This window comes from Pavona decussata, unplaced genomic scaffold, assembly GCF_977016875.1.
Source record: "Pavona decussata unplaced genomic scaffold, jaPavDecu1.1 SCAFFOLD_48, whole genome shotgun sequence".
In the NCBI taxonomy this organism is placed as follows: Eukaryota; Metazoa; Cnidaria; class Anthozoa; order Scleractinia; family Agariciidae; genus Pavona; species Pavona decussata.
In genome coordinates, this window is record NW_028145470.1 from 506,271 (window position 1) to 522,786 (window position 16,516).

Here is a 16,516-nt window from a genome sequence, read left to right on the forward strand (position 1 = left end):
CAAAGCTTGAGATACTTAACTGCAAAAATAGGGCAGTACTGACATATTACTTCTAATAACATTTCATGTTTCTACAGCTAATTTACATTATAATCACTAAAAGACAAAACTGATACGTTTGCCCAAGGAACAATCGTATTATTGCTCGTTAAATGTCATATTTGAGAGTAATCACATTTGGTTTGTACACTTTGCGTTGAAAGAATTATTAGTTCTTGGGAAGAAGAAGTTATGAAATTTTATTTCATTTACGTCAAGTTTTATTACATTTTGCGGGGGTTGTTATTAAAATTTTTGATGATTATTAAGCATTGCAGGGCACACGTAACCCTAAATAAAAATTATATAGCCACAAATGATAGTAAACGAAAGCGGAAAACTCGTTTTCTTGTTTGGTAGGAAACTGCAATAAAAAAGGGAAGCAGATTCTTCAAGAAGAGCAAGCGGACACTCAGTTTTACAACAGACCGTTTCTATGGGACAGAAAAAACGATTCCTATTAGAGTTCTCGTTACTATCACTCGTCCAAACTCTACAAGCGATTTTGTTGACCTTTGTAATAACCAAGCTAAGATGTTCAGATGGATAATTTTTATTCACAAGTCATTCGTAATTTTGCTTTCAAATAGGAAATGTTTTTCTCCTATACAAAATCTTATAATTTCGCAATTACGTAACGGTTGCCATGACGCTCAAATTACTGTATACGTGATTGTAGCATTACGAACTTGACGGTCAACACAAACGCGTGTAGCACTTGGGCTTCCTGTGTTGAAAGCTCACGTGCCACATAAAAGTCTTGTTCAAGAAGTTCGCAAACATCTAAACCACACTTAAATCAAGCACTAACTGGTTACAACTTAACGCTGAACGAATTCTGCAAAATCAATGAAATGGAAATGCAAAGTGGCCAGCAGCCAGTTTCGACGTTTAACATTTGTTGTACAGTTGCTCGTGAAACGGGACAGAAGATATTACTTGTCAGGTTTTAAGCATGGACCATGGCGAACATCTCCTACCTCTCTGATACAGAGACTTTTTGGTGAGGCGATCAGGGCATTGGATATTTTTATAATGTATAATTTAATCCAGAAAGAAAGAACCAAGATAATTGTGTATAGTGATTATAGCGCCATCCACGATTTACACTAGTTGAATGAAATACAGGCTACTGAATATATTAACACTGACCTGCGTTAATCGAGAGGCGTGGGAGGCTGAAGCTGAAGTGAAAATTCGTTTACAAAACAAGTACACGTTAAATGGAGGAGTAGCTTTTAGCAGAGGGGGGGGGGGGAGGGTGGGGTGAGACATATTTACATGAGAATCGACGAGAAAAAGTGGAAGACTGACAATGCAAGCAGTTGCCGTTGCAACTGGGCTGAAAAACATTCAATGTCCATGTCTTGCTAAGCCGTCTTAGGAACAAGTTACCACATTACCAGCATTTTTTATAACTTAGGAAATAGCAACAAACAAACCTCATTTCTACAGCAAGTGCTTGATACTACAGTGCCGATACATGATCTTACGATAAGATCAACGGTTGATAAGGAAGGAATTTGAATCTAGAGGATTGAAGCTGGAAATTTGATCCTGAATTTTACAAACACCCTAATTCCATAAAACAAAAACAAAAACGCCATTTTTAAGTCGTGAATTACTCGGTCGTTCCATCGTTCCGATCGGTCGCTCGATGGGCTGTAAACTTTTAGCAAATATCGTTTAGTGACACGGCTCGCATAAGTTTCTCTCCTCCTTCAATTATTTTTGGACTTTTTGGAGTTCTATAAATTAAAAGAAATAGCCTAAAGAACACTCTACCGTCGAAAAAGAGGATTTTAAGGATTTTGAGAATCTCAATTCGATGAACTGCGCAAGCTCTCGAACGATTAAACCGAAGTGCGGACTTAAATGCTGCAATGGAGACAGCCTCCCTAGGAGACGGTCTGGCGAGCCAAAAGAGCGTCTGCGTGGGAGGCTGGAATGGAGAACGCTACATTACGCTTAGTGTTATTTTCAGTTCGATAAATGCAGTAAAATACTCCTTCTTAGTCTGGAGAGAAAATGAACGCAGGATTTACCCCCTTCTGGAGTAGGACCTGCCACGACACCAATACGGCAACACTGTCAAAAGATTGAAAAAAAAAAACGTGACGACGCGGATCTATTGAACTACTGATTGGAACGGCCACAGCGATGTCTCTTTGCTACATTAGCGAACAACTGCTGCTTATACTCTAGGTATGAAAATAATCCGAAATATGATTTCATTCACCTGTTCAATTCAAAGTCCTCTCACAGAGCGCTTTGATATATTTGTGCGAACTAGCGGTTCCTTAGAGACGGTGAACTGCTTCTAGCAGATGCTCTGACAGTGTGGCTGATTTTGGCGCTTTCCCCTGGTTGCGCTCGCCATTAGAAACGACGGCACGGTTCGATCGAAACCTACTACTACGGCAATCACGAACAAATAGGAACCTGTAAACAGTCTACTGGTGTATCGATGACTCACGCTTCGAATTTTAAGGAAACAGTTTAACAGTCTCTTCCTAGCTGCCATCTCCAGTTACCTTTGTATACTCTTGCAATAAGCGGTTGCACACATGCACAGCATAAATTTGGTTTGAATCAATTGTTTCGTGAGTGAGTTGACAGTAACAAATTGTCTTCCCCTTTTTCAATTGGCGGTTTAAAAGGCTTTACCCATTAAGGAGAAATATTCACTGTATAATAAAGGTACACTGAGGATAACGTAGCCTGCGTAGCTGGTGGTATCAATGTCCGCGTGCCAATATAAAGTTTTGGCGGCGGAGCCGCCATTAGAGGAGTAAGCGTCGAGAAGATACCTTCAATCACCTTCATTCGAACTATTCGCGGCTTCCCTGCATGTTCGCCTAAACTACCCCTTCGCCAAAAGTCCCACCAGCTACACAGGCTAAGAATAAAGTGATTGTGTGTAGCCTAGAGGTGTTTGCACTCGGCAGTGGAGAGCTAATAATACAGATCACAATTGATTCTGTAGCCCCCAAGATGATCTTCCAGCACCGAACTGATCCCACATATTTTTAGGAATGACATTCAATCCAGGAAATCGTGAAATGACCAAAGAAAATGGAAAACAAAACAAAGGGATTTTATCAATGTTTAGATAGGCGTATTTTACAAAAAACAATTTTCCGCAATGAATATAAATTTAAAATTTGTTAACAGCCAGCGTGGGTGCGATGTATGAAAACTTAAAATGATCATTTCAAGACACTTGAAAACAGCTCGTTGTTTTCCAAGACGTCAACTACTCTCTTCCGAGTTAGCGGCTGGCCCAACGTACCATAACATGTTATGGCAGTGCCCACCTATGCTTACACTTAGCTTCCCACATTTTGACTGTCTAACTTGGTATTAGCGAATTAGAAACTAAGCGTCAAGGCTCAAATTGATTAAATTTTAACCATAAATGAGAGCATTTTTCACCGTTCAACCGAAGAGGATCCCCTCGGCATTAAATGATTGGACTAGTGACGCAAGCCCAGCTATAAGCGAAAGCACAATGTACTGAAACTATCAATATCCCATTTAGTCCCTCACGAGAAGTGCCCCTACACTTGAAATTGAAACGCTTTTTCTTTCCCTCCGGGCCTGCTTCCGTAAGTACAAGCAGAAATATTATTTCGCAAAGGAGGAGGCTGTTAGCTGTCGATCAATATTGCTGCTAATTAATATTCTTTTTCTTGGAAAATTCAGCATGCGCACTTGAATGATCGCTTCGTCGGCACGTGCAAACGGCGTGATTGGCCAATGTCTGGAGTATCGAAAGGTTATCAGTATCTTTTTCGTGTTTGCTATCGCTGAATTGTCTTTCTAGGCAACGCGTTCCAAGTTCATTTTAGGCCTTTTGCACGAAATATTATATAGAAGAGTCTATAAACCTGAGGAATTAACAAATGAACGGTAAACAACAATTAAAAGCGGTAGGTCATGGTGAACCATTTCACAAGTGAGCAGTGTTTTATACCCTCCAAGGCCCCAATCATCCACATCACAATTCTCCTGACTAGTCTCCATACATTTCTCACTGCACTAGTTGGGAGAACTTGCCTCAGCATCATCGCTTCGTTCGCGTTATTCTCATGAACAGTATGTTTCTACATGCAAAGATGTCGGCTACTGGGTTAAAAAATAATTCCATAAGTTGCTTTTCGATTACATAACAAGCAAGGCAACCCTAAACAACACAGCCTGTTATCTTCTCTTATTAAACCAAGGCACTGATGTGCGACCTCATTTGGTTGGTAACTAGGCGACGTTGATGGTTCAACTTAAACCAAACTGATAACCATAAATTAACTACTTGTATGATTGCCTATATTTTTCTACCACTTTTCTTTCATAATACCATTTATCCCATTATCGTAATGCAGGATGGCTCTCTCGCCTTTTGAAACAAATAACTGCAGTCACGAAGTACGGTTTAAACATGGCCGGTGATTAAAATGACAAAAGGCAGTGCGTGGTGAGTTATTCATGAATCTGCACTGTCATGTTTTTCTTTTCTTTTTTGGCAATAATTATTGCTGTTTTGATGTATTACTTGGAAATGAATAAAGATAATAATTCTCCAAAAAAACTGTGAGCTAAACTCGAAACATGGCGCATGAGGTAATAATGTCCGCGCAAACACTAGCCGGAAGGGTAACGGATTAATGGTCAATGCAGAAAAGCGTGACAATCTATTTTGTCCAGTATGGCCTTCAATAAGAGTCTTTCGCGTTTGATAGCCGTTTCGCTGAAACCCAGAACCACAAATACATCATATAACATACAAATACACACGCCCATCTCGAAATAGATCGAAATGTTAAGGGAAAACGGCGTAAAACAGCAGGGGTTCGACTGATTTCGCATCTCAGTGAGTAAAGATGGACTTAGTACGGAATAAATTACCGTCGGATTGATACACGCATACTGCTCTCACGAAATCAGTGGCTATCAGTAAAGTTTACTACTTAACTGGCCTCACTGACTGTAATGTTTCTTCGTCTTCAGTTAGTCAGCATGTTACTCTAGATATGTGGAGCACTTTTTCCCGATTTCATTCAGTCAGCGTCACAATTGCGTGAGTTCAAGAAAACGGTTGTTGATTCAGAGGCCAAGTGAAAGTCGCACTTTGTTTCAATGGCGGGTGGGGGTGAGGGTGGGGTAAGGAAGAAGACGACATCATGCTAGGTAGCAAACAGTAAATGATTGACACAATTGTAACAATATTGCCTTTCGTTATCAACTCTGATGACAAACCAAACATTCGTTTCTACTCCCCACCGACACAGCACCGCAGTTTCTTTAGAAATTAACCCCCTTATCCATTTTTATCGCTGAGTACAACAATTAATAAATCATGGGAATTACGGACATTTTGATATTTTCATTTTCCCCGAAAATAATGTAAATAAAAGGGACGGCTTGGACGATGTTACGTAATGATACTATCTCGTACTTTTATTAGTGGCAAAGTTAAGTGAATTGAATCTTATGAGATGAACAAAATATGCGGCATGGTGTCTTTCGAGAGGCTGACATCGCAGGTGATTTTCTACAAATTTCAAGTGCTAACCCTAATTGCTAACTTCCCTTGGAGAGCTAGTAATTGAAAATAAGTTTCCTGCACATGTCATGCACGTGAACAAAACAGCAATGCGCGTGCTAGAACTTCATTGGCTCTTCAATCATTACCTAATAAGTAAACTTTGAAACATCACATGGAAAGGGGGGGGGGGTGGTAGTGGTGTTTAAGAGCGTACTCAGTGATATAGGTAAGGGTGGCTCAAAAGAATAAAGATTTTTAGGTGTCTTGGATTGAAATTATTGAGTAATCGAATTTCTTTACGGCTGTTGATAAAACCAAACATTCTTAGACTAACATAGGTTTTGTTTGTCGTTTTGGAATAGACAGAAAAATGATATATTTTCGCCTGATGGACATCTCCCGGTCACATTCCCCGAAATGAAGCTTGGAATTTCATAGCAACCGTCCGAACTCGAGTGAACTTGTAAGTCCCGCGGTCTAAGTAGTTTTTCTCTTAGACTTTTTTCAGTATTTCTTCTTAACTTGCGTTCGATGAATTTGATGGTACTTAAGGCTACAATTAATCGTGACCGAAATGTTTGGGCATCTTGGCGGCATCTTTTGAATGAGACCATTAGTATTATAAACAAGCCCTTCTACACCCTCCGCTCGAATAACGTCGAGAGTCAACATCAAATTTGCATTCTAGTCAGAACTCAGATATACCAACAGCATTGCAGTAGATGGTTTTCTTTAGTCTCATCACACGTCTGCTCTACAATGTACTGAGACTATAAGGAGAAATTGGATGCTGATAATAAGATTGAGTGCTACATCGCGACGATATCCTTTCACTTTTGATGATTTTCTATCTTCTCATCACCTGTTCCCTTGTCAATTTATTGATTTAAGAAGGCGAAATTAGATTAAAACTTAAGGAATAACAAAAGAAATTTGTTTAGCTTGTGCACAGGTTCCCAGTGGGTTATATGGCGAAAAGAAAAATCGACGAGCCGGGCGAATGCCCTTACTCCGCACCGAGCTTGATTTTTGTCTTCGTCCTATGCCCTACCTGGGAGCTTGTTCACAGGCTAACATTTGTTGATCTCGTTGCAAAATTTGATAATTCCTGTAGCTATTTCCTGGTATTGACTTTCACAGTTTTCAAGAATATAACTGATGGAAGTTCTCAATAAATTGATCTCATTTCTACAAAGCCCAGCACAGTTACGTAGCTGTGAATTAGGATCAAAATTGACTGTAAAACGTGTGATCAAACCTAAGCAAAGACGTCTGCGGAATTTGTTTAAAAGGCTGACTGAGAAGTGCAGGGGTTCACACTAGATAAAAATCTAAAATGGCGATTGATATGTTGATCTTGTGAAAACTGAAAACTCCTTGGATCGAATTTGGAAAAAAGAGGGAGATACAATAATCAAGTTACTGATATGCACCATGAAAATGCAAAAATAAGAGAAATCAATGCGCCTTTCCTTGAGCGAATAACATATGGGTGCGTTCGATCGATCTCATTTTGGAATAAGAATACATACAATAATGACAAGAAATCCCTCATAAGAATTTTTTGGAGTTACTGGAGTACAAAAAGGCTCTTAAATTATCATTTGTCAGCGAAAGTTTCCAGAAATGTCTATCCAAAGGTATAGAGAAATCTAACAGCTATTCCGCTTATTCTTATTCCGGAATATGGTCAATGGAACGCGACCTAGTATTATAAATTACTTCGAATTACTTACCCCACCTTCTAATACAGTAACCCCAAGATTTGGAAGCTGTTAATCCGTAAAACTCAAGTGCTCTCGTTATACAGCAGTTCGATCAAATTAGACAGTACCATCAGTACCAGAGTTCAAGTCCGGACGGAGGAAATTTCTTCCATTCGCGATTCAGTTGACGTGAACAACCAACATGGCTCGCCAAAATCTTTCTTTGCTTATTTCAAAATTGTTCAAAACTGATTCTTGAAAATCTTCAGTCTGTGAAAAGGTCTTAACTAAATTTATTTAAATATACTGAATATACTGAGCTTGGAAATATTCAACGAGCGACTGCCTTGGTAATCTTTACACTGGTTTTAGCCCTACAAAGCGAATTCGAATATATGAATGATAATTAATGTCGGCAGACATGTAAGTATGAGGTGTGACTAATGAAATGACCCTTTCAGAATTCAAAGCTATCGAGATGCATATCCTTTTCTAGTCGCGTTGTAATTTGTTTTGTATAAAATGAGTACGGGTTCATTTGGTTTTAATTGCCAGATTGCTGGCGAAACGTTCAAACTGTCTGAAGAGTCTCAGTTTTGTAGCACGGTTACTAATTGATTTTCTTTTCTCACCCCTCTGAACCAAACCTTAGGTGACATGTGGGTCTATGTTTTAAGTGGGTGGATGAAATCTTACGTTGCGTCTATTCAAGTGAAAGTTCTCGAAAGTACCAAGCTGTGCACGTTATTCCCTATTAGGCATTTCACAACATGAATTGGGTATTCCTAAACTTGTTGCTGTGAATATAAATAGTCAAGATCTTTGTTGGTTATAAACGATCGAGCCGTTCCGGGAGGCGTTAGGTGGTAAAACTCTTTCCAAAGGGTAGCTTGCATTCTTCTTTTACAAAGTAAAACTGAGCGACTACAAGTAATCGTCAAAGTTTATTACTGACCAACCTTCAAGCAGCAAGAACTAGACTTGCTCTGAACGTTTGAGTTAACAATGGACGTTAGTTGGCCTGTTTTTTACCTCAGTCAAAAAAAAAAAAAATGTCCAACTACAAGAAATCGTCAAAACTTAAAGAATTTTTTTAGCACTCATGAATTAACAGCCAGAGATTATTGTCTGTAAGATTATGAATCCAAAATTGGAAATTATTTTATAGTTAGCTATAGCTGGATATATCACTGTCAATAGCATGTCACTTGTAAACAATACCCATGCATGTGTTAACGGGTGGAAATGTTTTTCTAATGTTGGTTCAATTTTAGTTTTTATAGTTACACAATACAGGGAGACGTCCAACCGGCTTTATAATGAAATCAACTTATTCTGACTCAGTTGAAACTTTTAGACTGCATAAATATAAGATGATCTGTAAAGACTGATGTTGAAGGCCTAATCCGGCAGTTTATAAGACACCTTTGCATGCGTCGAATTGAATTCAATTTACAGACAAGAATGGAATCTGCACTTTGTCAGTCAACTTTTACACCACTCACATCTCAGTGAGTTAATTTAAGCACTTGTTGTCGGTTTTTGTGGTTATATTAGGGTGACTATGGTTTTTGCAAGTTTTCCTTCGAACTTCAATTACATTCAACGCTAAAGGCTAAAATTCGACCAGTAGAGACACTGACGGCCAGACCCTAACATACTATCTGTAACTGACATTCAACTAATAGGAATATAGTTTATGGAAAAATACTACACCGTGAAAAAAAAAAGTAATCAAAGGAAGCCGTCCTCTTTAAAGCATTAAATTTATGACTGTTTACAAAGAGAAAAGATGAGGGACCATAACTAAATATGTTTACTTTGTTAGCCCTCATCTTAACTTCAGCCTGAAGAAAAAAGGAAGAATTCACTCTAGTGACCTTGTAGCTGTCCTGTCGTTGAAGTTATTCTTGACAATACTTGCAATTGTTTATGATTTGACTGTATTTCATCTTTCTCGAGCGGCTGTTAAATTACTGTAGAGCCGAAGGGGTGAACATTTCAATATGGCGGTTTACAAACTGACCATTACAATTAAAATTCCGTTTTACTCAAGATTCTCAAGCTGTAAGCAGTTAGGAAGGCAGAACTGGACTGGCAAGAGAGCTCAACTACATAGAGTGGAAAATTAACAGAAAATAACCCCTTCATTTGAAGTTTATGGTTCGTCAAATTGTCAGGAACAGTTTGTCGGTTCACAGTTCAAATTTTAATATGTTGCCAGAGACATCGCTCCATTTTAAAACCTATATTTTAATTAGACAAACCAGTAAGCTTCTTAGTCAGCATTTAATAAACGTTGTATTTATATGCTGGTGATTTTCGAAAGTTTTTCAACTGGAAAAACAAGTTTACTAAAAACATACGTTAAAAGATTTTTATGAATCGGCTGGATGTTTAATTGGAGTTTGCTTGCTTCATTTGTTTTGGCGAGGTGTCGCAAACTGATTGATTATTTTTCAGCCAAGGGTAAATTTACATTGCTAACATGGTTTTTGTGCCTTTTTGAATTCTCTTACTTACGGAAAGCGAATTTGTAACATCTTCAACAACTGAAAATTTAGAAATAGTTTGTTTTATTTAACGGTACTTAAAAATCCTAGTTCTGTAGTCTGAAATTCTGAGCCTAATAACTTAAAAATATACAATTAAATATTCGTTTTACTGAATGACTCATTTTCTCCTGCTTGTTCTCTCATAAGGCAATTTTTAGCTTGCTGCGCACGGAATTTAATTAAATTCGTCTGAATTACAAACGCTTTGTAAAGTTACTCCATTACTTCAAAACTTTACAAAGACGAATCCAACTTGTGGTCAAGAGTATCTTGTTCATTTGATGACAAAAATAATAAGATTATTGAGAGGTGAATTTCAATAATGTCAAGGAGACTTTTCAATATATGCGTGCGCGCTGGGAGAGACACTTTGAGCCTCATCACTAAGGGATTTGAGGTTTTGGAAAAGAATGTTTTGCGTATATTAGAACTTTCCAATTCGTTTACGCTGGACATTAGGCGCCTATCTTCACCCGAAGTGGGAGGTTCAGAACGTGAAGACGGGGAAAAAGAAAGTTTTTCGTGTTTAAACGTTCTGGATATAGTTCGAAGAATAAGAAAACAAACGCGTAGAATAAAGAAGGCGCAGGAAGGCGAGAAATGTATAGGCGAGTGAAGCTCAAGGACGCCATAGCAGTTGCATCGCTTCTGATCATCTTGGTGCTTCTACAAGGAACACAAACGGTCAACTCTTTCGGGTAAAACCTCTTTCTGTTTCTTTAAACGAAATTCTTATTACTGTTTGTTGAAATTTCCAATTTTGTGAAGTTACATGTCCGTTAATTATAGTGCGGTTGTTGAAATGAAAAGATAGCATCTTATATCTCAGAGAGCCGACTTCATGCTAGTTGTTCCTTTTTATGCTAAATCTAATTTCCTCAGGTTGAAATAACAACATTTTCGCTTAGAAGAAAGCCAGAATCGTCTCGTAACTTTGATAAATAGTCTCCGCAAAGGAATTAATCAATATTTGAATTTGTTATAAGAATTAAAGAGTTAAGTTTCCAGTGTTGAATAAATGAACAGATCATTAATCTTATACTTCAAACACTAAAATTCGATCAATTGAAGTATTTCACTGATTAAAGGATACGGGAGAAAAATATTAAGTAAATTCGTCCATCGCTTTAAGAAAATTTTAGCAAAATATACTTTCATCTGTTGGTTCGCTCATCCTCTACAATATATTATCCGCCATTTCCCTTGACACAGAATTCTTCTAAATTTTTATTAATAATTTTTATCTTGTTTGTTTTTACTTCAGTGCAGTAAAATAAGTAAAGTAAAATGTAAAGCGGTGTAAAAACTAAAATCCATATTCTATCTTGGCGTTGTTCATAATTCAGAATTTACGTTGAAATATACCACTAATTTATATGTCCCAAGTCAACATATGTTATGTCATTGCATAATGATATGTAAAGCTTCTTGAAATATTTGGCATAAATGCAAAACAACCAAACCTAACACCGCTCTCGGGTTGAATTACAATGTCTTACTCCATGTCTTCGTCTTCTTACAAAAAAAATTCGCCCTTGTGTCTTCTTGACTCTCAAATACTTGACCGTACGCAGCGTGATGTCAACGAGATTGACGAGAAGCGCAAAGCAAAGAACACTGGCCGGGGCTAATATATATTTTTATCAAGTAAATAAAAACCTTCACGTACATTCTGTATTGTTTCCTTACCCAAGAATGCGAACGCCAAAACCTTTTACCATAAAATCATTTATCTCTAACGCTAATAGTATAGGTAACTGTTAGGATTAAAAGAAGACAAAATCAAATAGGTAAGAATACAATGGGTAAAAGGTGGCTACAGCCACTCGCATTTCAGTCATTCCAAACCAGAAAAACTGGAAAAATCTCTGTAAATCAGCACAGACAACACGGGATTCACTTCTGTTTGGGTTAAGGCGAATGGCTTAAATTGTTGTCTGTAACTTTATGGATTAAACTGTTGCCTGTAACTTGAATCAGGGCAACAGTTGTGTCGATGTGTATCTGTTAGGAAGACCTATATTCCCTCAAGAATTGGGATTGAATTATGGAGAAAACAGGCGATTTCTTTGGTATTTATTTTTTTTACAAAAAACTTTCGTAACAGAGAGAAATTAACTCCTTTTCTTTTCAAAAGAACGACGGAAAAATGTCGGTAAGGGAGTGAAATAAGGCTAGCTAGACGATAATGTTCACAGAGAAGGAGGAGGGCCTTTTTAGGAAGAGACGAGAAGAGAGAGGATCTCGAAAGTCAACAGTATTTCGCAAATTTGCGGAATTTGTGTCACTTAAAAGTTCATCGAAAAAACTCCGAATGAATCAAACTGTGTTAGCGTACACAAGACCCCAAAACGATCTTGGTAAAGAGAAAATCACAGTTCGAGTGTTTCTTGAGTATTCTCGTTTGGCCCTGTTGAATTGTATTCCGAACTTAACCTCGATATATTGCACAGGGCACGCTTCTCTCGTTATTATCCGGTAAAAACATGCTTTTATTAACCAGTGCTATCAACCATTTTCCCTTCAGATATGACTTGGAGAACACATTCGAAACAGAAGTGAACAGTCTGGTTGACCTGGAGAAGCGAACATTGCGAAGTTGTGAGTAACCCACTCCAAGAAATTTTTTGCGAATTAAAAATGTTTTAAAACAGTGATCCGAATGCGACCTTATTTAACTAATGTAGTTGCTGATGTGAAAGCTATATGAAAAGTCACAATTTTATTCCTGAGAGCATGGAAGGCGAGGGTGGTAGCAGTAAATAAAACAGAAATACATTGTTCATTTAAACCTTCAGTTCACATGGTAACTTTCATTCATGACACTTGTTAACACCTATGGAAACTTGTAAAAAATACAAATAAAATTTCTGCAGTATTTCAATTCATCTTCAATCACCTTTACTTCTATTTCATACAAGAATAAGAAATGTTGTTTGCCGGCAGACAGGTTTAATTTGACTGACATGAAAGGTTAAGGGAGAGGAAGTTTAAACTTAATTGATTTTGAATGAACAACTTCACGCGCCGTGCACGTGAACAGCATGCCCTCTTACACAAGGTTCACTAAAATGTGGGGGGACAGTGCTTTTAAAATTCTCAGAAAAATGTAAGTGCAGTAACGAGGAAATATTAGAAGTCAAAAGGCAACACGTTTAAAAACTTAATTTTCAAGAGACAAAAATACTAAGCATCAAGCAGACATTCAAAACGAAATGGTACCAAAAAATACTGTATGATATTTAATTAGTTCAGTAGAATCAACTAATAAGGTGTTCTTCGCGTGGTAGCCCACAACAACTTGCCCAGGACAAATGTGTATCTGTGGTGTAGAATGCTTAATTTTTTCTTTATTCTTTACATTGGTGATATGAAATACCCGCTTAACTGTGAAAAAAAGAAAATAATGTTCTCGCTGCGTTTTTCTTCGGTATTATTTTCCGCTGGATGAGCCAAAAACGATGAGGATTTTTATAACGAAGAATCCATGGCTAAAATCAGAAGATTGAGCGGATAAGAAAGTCTAAACCGGCTGAAAACCGCCTTTTCTATTATAATTACATACGACATAACGCATCTATGTATTTGCATTTCACGGACAAACTAAAAATATGGCTATTTCTTTGAAACGCGTACTGAAAGGTAACTACTTTTTAGGTAACCTTCGCAATATACCGCATAGTTTTTTTACCCGCCAGTGAAAAAATCTATTCAGATAGGCCTTTTTTCGCAGGTAAAATGCACACGAAACGCTAATTTCGAAACATTATCATGGCAGGGCGACCCTACACCGCCCGGCACGCCACACAAAATCTTCTTAATCACGACACCGCGGACCGTTTTAATCACATAACCTAAAAGTAATAGCGATAAATATCCACAGAGGCAAGATATATAGGCCTTTTTTTTCGCAGGTAAAATGCACACGAAACGCTTATTTCGAAACGTTTTTTTTCCCAGCCTCAGCCCCCAAATTAGACGCTTTTATATAAAAGAAAGAGTAAAGTGCTATTTATATTGCTGTGGTTCTGAACGTCTTTCCTGTGGTGTTGTTTGGATTGTTTCGTTCTTTACTTCTTCCTATCCAAGTTTGTCTGTTACTTCATTACTAGATAAAACCCTCTTGTGACAAACATTTTTTTTTTATAAATTTCCTTTTGACTTGCCTCATGTCGTTTCCTACTTCTATATATGGGCGGTAAACAAATTATGATCAGGACGAGATTAAACTCCCCCTCCATTTTTTCCCCTCTAGCAGTATTGATTGTTCATAAGCTGTGATCTAAGTCTAGTATTGCTTTTAGTTTTCCTGTTGTTCATTCAAATAGAATAATAACTCCGAAAAGTACTAAAGTTTATTCATTTTACCATTCCTTTTTCGTTATTTTTCAGTGTATAAGTTTTCCTAGCTCCCCTATCGCTATATTTCTTCACATTCATGCCACATGATAGACCATAAAAGTAATTAATGTTAACTCTTTAACCCCTAATATCAAAGAACAAATTCTCCTTTCTTGTCCCCATACTTTTCTTATAAAAGTACTGGGGAGAAGTTGTTAAAATATCAAGAAAATCCACCTTGGGTGATCATATCCTTAATTCCCATGACCTCAGGGGTTGAATAAGCATTGATTTATAAGGAGAAATTTGATGCTGATCACTGATAATTCACTTCCTTTCTCAGTGCAACAACGGTCTCCTGAACCAGTACCAGCCCCAGCAAAAGGAGTAAACAAAGTATTTCTCGAGGAATCTATTGAACAACTACTGCGCAAGCGTAGTTATGCCGTTCATCTAGACCCTTGTTATCTTCACCTAAAAAACATTCAGGAGAGTTGTGATGAATCCAACTCGACTTTGAGTAAACGGGACTGTTTCAGAAATTGTGGTAAGTTGATTAATCAACCTATTTTTTTTTTTTTTGCTTATTTAATTTCATAGAACATTTACTTGTTTTAATGTCTCAGTCAAGTTGTTCTAATACAATGGCTAATCAAGGACTTTTTGTGAGGTGGGGGCTCGCATTAAGAATAGAGAGGGACGGGGATGGAAGGGAAGTTAAGAACGTTTTCGGTCCCTGGTAATATAATAGCCAACGTTTATTTATCGTTTTTGAGTAACATAACCCTGGGTTGTGTATCAAAGGGAAAGAAAAACTATGAAGTGCGTGAGCTAGAGACAATATTGATGTATATTCTATCAAATTGTATTTCAGTGCCTAAGGAAACAGGTGATATCTGTTATCGCCTGTGGGAGCCGGACGAGTATGGTGAAACAAACATCCAGGTTGAAAGACGTTGGTACTTCAATCAACAATACAAGGGTTGCATGCAGTTCGATTACGGGGGTTGCCTTGGTAACGTTAACAACTACGCCAAACGCAGTGAATGTCAATTGCACAATAACTGTAAGTAAAAGTGTTTTTGTTTTGGAGCTTAGCGATAAGCTTGGAAGGAGACTGGGACTCAAAAGAACCAGAGGGACTGGGAATGAAGTGGTGGGAGCCCGTCTCAGTTTATTTCCACGCTCATTTTTTTTTTTTTTGGCGGGGGGGGGGGGGGGGGGATTTTATAGTAAATTATTGAGCAGGCTGCTGGTTGATCACAAAATCGAGATAACAATCATTCGTAACGATTGTGTGATGCTAAAATCTCAAAATCGAGACTGCCTTTTTCTTTTGGATTGCTTATGTTTGCCAGACAATTTTTAAAGCGAGCTTGAGGGGAATTTTTGCTTGGATTTTTAATACTGGGATTTCAGAGCCAGTTGCTACAACTGCAGAACGAGTGCGATTTTGCGGCGTGAGCATAAAACTGGTTTCACGGATCCCAATCATATCCCCGTCAAAGCTCAGCCAGAAATCGCCGCTAGTTGTTACTTATTTATGCGATAGGTGAAAGACTATTGTAGTTAGGTTGGCGTACGTCTTAAACGGTTGCGAAAAGAAAGAAAGAAAGAAAGAAAGAAAGAAATCGATGATTTAACGAATAAACGCTTCTTCCTAAAAAGATATTCAGGATTGAACTGAGCTCATGAGCACTGCCATACCGATGCGTTGTTCTGCCAACTGAGCTATCAAGCTGACTGGAGCTGGGCATTTTGTTTATATATTTTTACGCCTACATGTCACATAAAAGTCAGGTCAAATGTAAATCAAGTATCACATGACAAACGAATCTTCACTCTGTTTGCCTTTCAGGCCATTAAAATCTCAAAACAAAACGTATAATACTTGCTGTTAGGAATAAGGGTTAACTTCCCATAATTTTTCCAATTGTTTCTGGGGTACGAAAATTAAGAGAGGGCCTCAGTAGGGCAGTGGTTAGATTTATAGAACGCTCTTATGAAGCTACCTCGCAGACACTCTTTTAGGGAGTCACGCAACCCCCCCCCCTCCCCCCCCCAAACGAGATCTCATTGGGGAGGAAAGATTGCGTGACGAGCCAAAAGAGTGTTTATGAGGGACGGAGGCCATCATCAAACCTGCCACATACTAAATTAAATTTGTGTTGTATTTTTTATCAGTGGAAGTGACAGAGGACCATGAAATGATCTCTAGAGAGAATCTTCAAAAGTTTGAACGTAAGTTCGGTCTGAAATTTTTCTAAATTTAAGCATCTCTGTATTCTGACTGACCATTGGCAGCATGTATGCCAAATAATAAATCGTAA

The 16,516-nt window shown here is 38.0% G+C and overlaps 2 protein-coding genes across 4 annotated transcripts in view; one reads left to right on the forward strand and one right to left on the reverse strand.

The window, feature by feature from the left end:
* Positions 1-16,516, reverse strand: part of LOC146481638 (uncharacterized) — a 35,871-nt gene that overhangs the window by 13,687 nt on the left and 5,668 nt on the right. The window contains exon 1 of one of the 3 annotated variants that reach the window (XM_085107683.1): positions 7,321-7,339. The exons of the other annotated variants lie outside the window; for them this stretch is intronic. The gene's annotated coding sequence lies outside the window, so the exon portion shown is untranslated. Of the gene's footprint in view, positions 1-7,320; positions 7,340-16,516 lie in introns of those variants that run through there. 3 annotated transcript variants of the gene reach the window in all.
* The window catches only part of LOC146481639 (mucin-6-like), a 30,048-nt gene continuing 23,824 nt past the window's right edge, over positions 10,293-16,516 (forward strand). Inside the window, exons 1-5 of the mRNA XM_085107686.1 lie at positions 10,293-10,543; positions 12,373-12,446; positions 14,530-14,733; positions 15,061-15,252; positions 16,371-16,427. Coding sequence (XP_084963812.1) covers positions 10,446-10,543; positions 12,373-12,446; positions 14,530-14,733; positions 15,061-15,252; positions 16,371-16,427 — 625 coding nt within the window. The 5' untranslated portion in view covers positions 10,293-10,445. The remainder of the gene's footprint in view (positions 10,544-12,372; positions 12,447-14,529; positions 14,734-15,060; positions 15,253-16,370; positions 16,428-16,516) is intronic.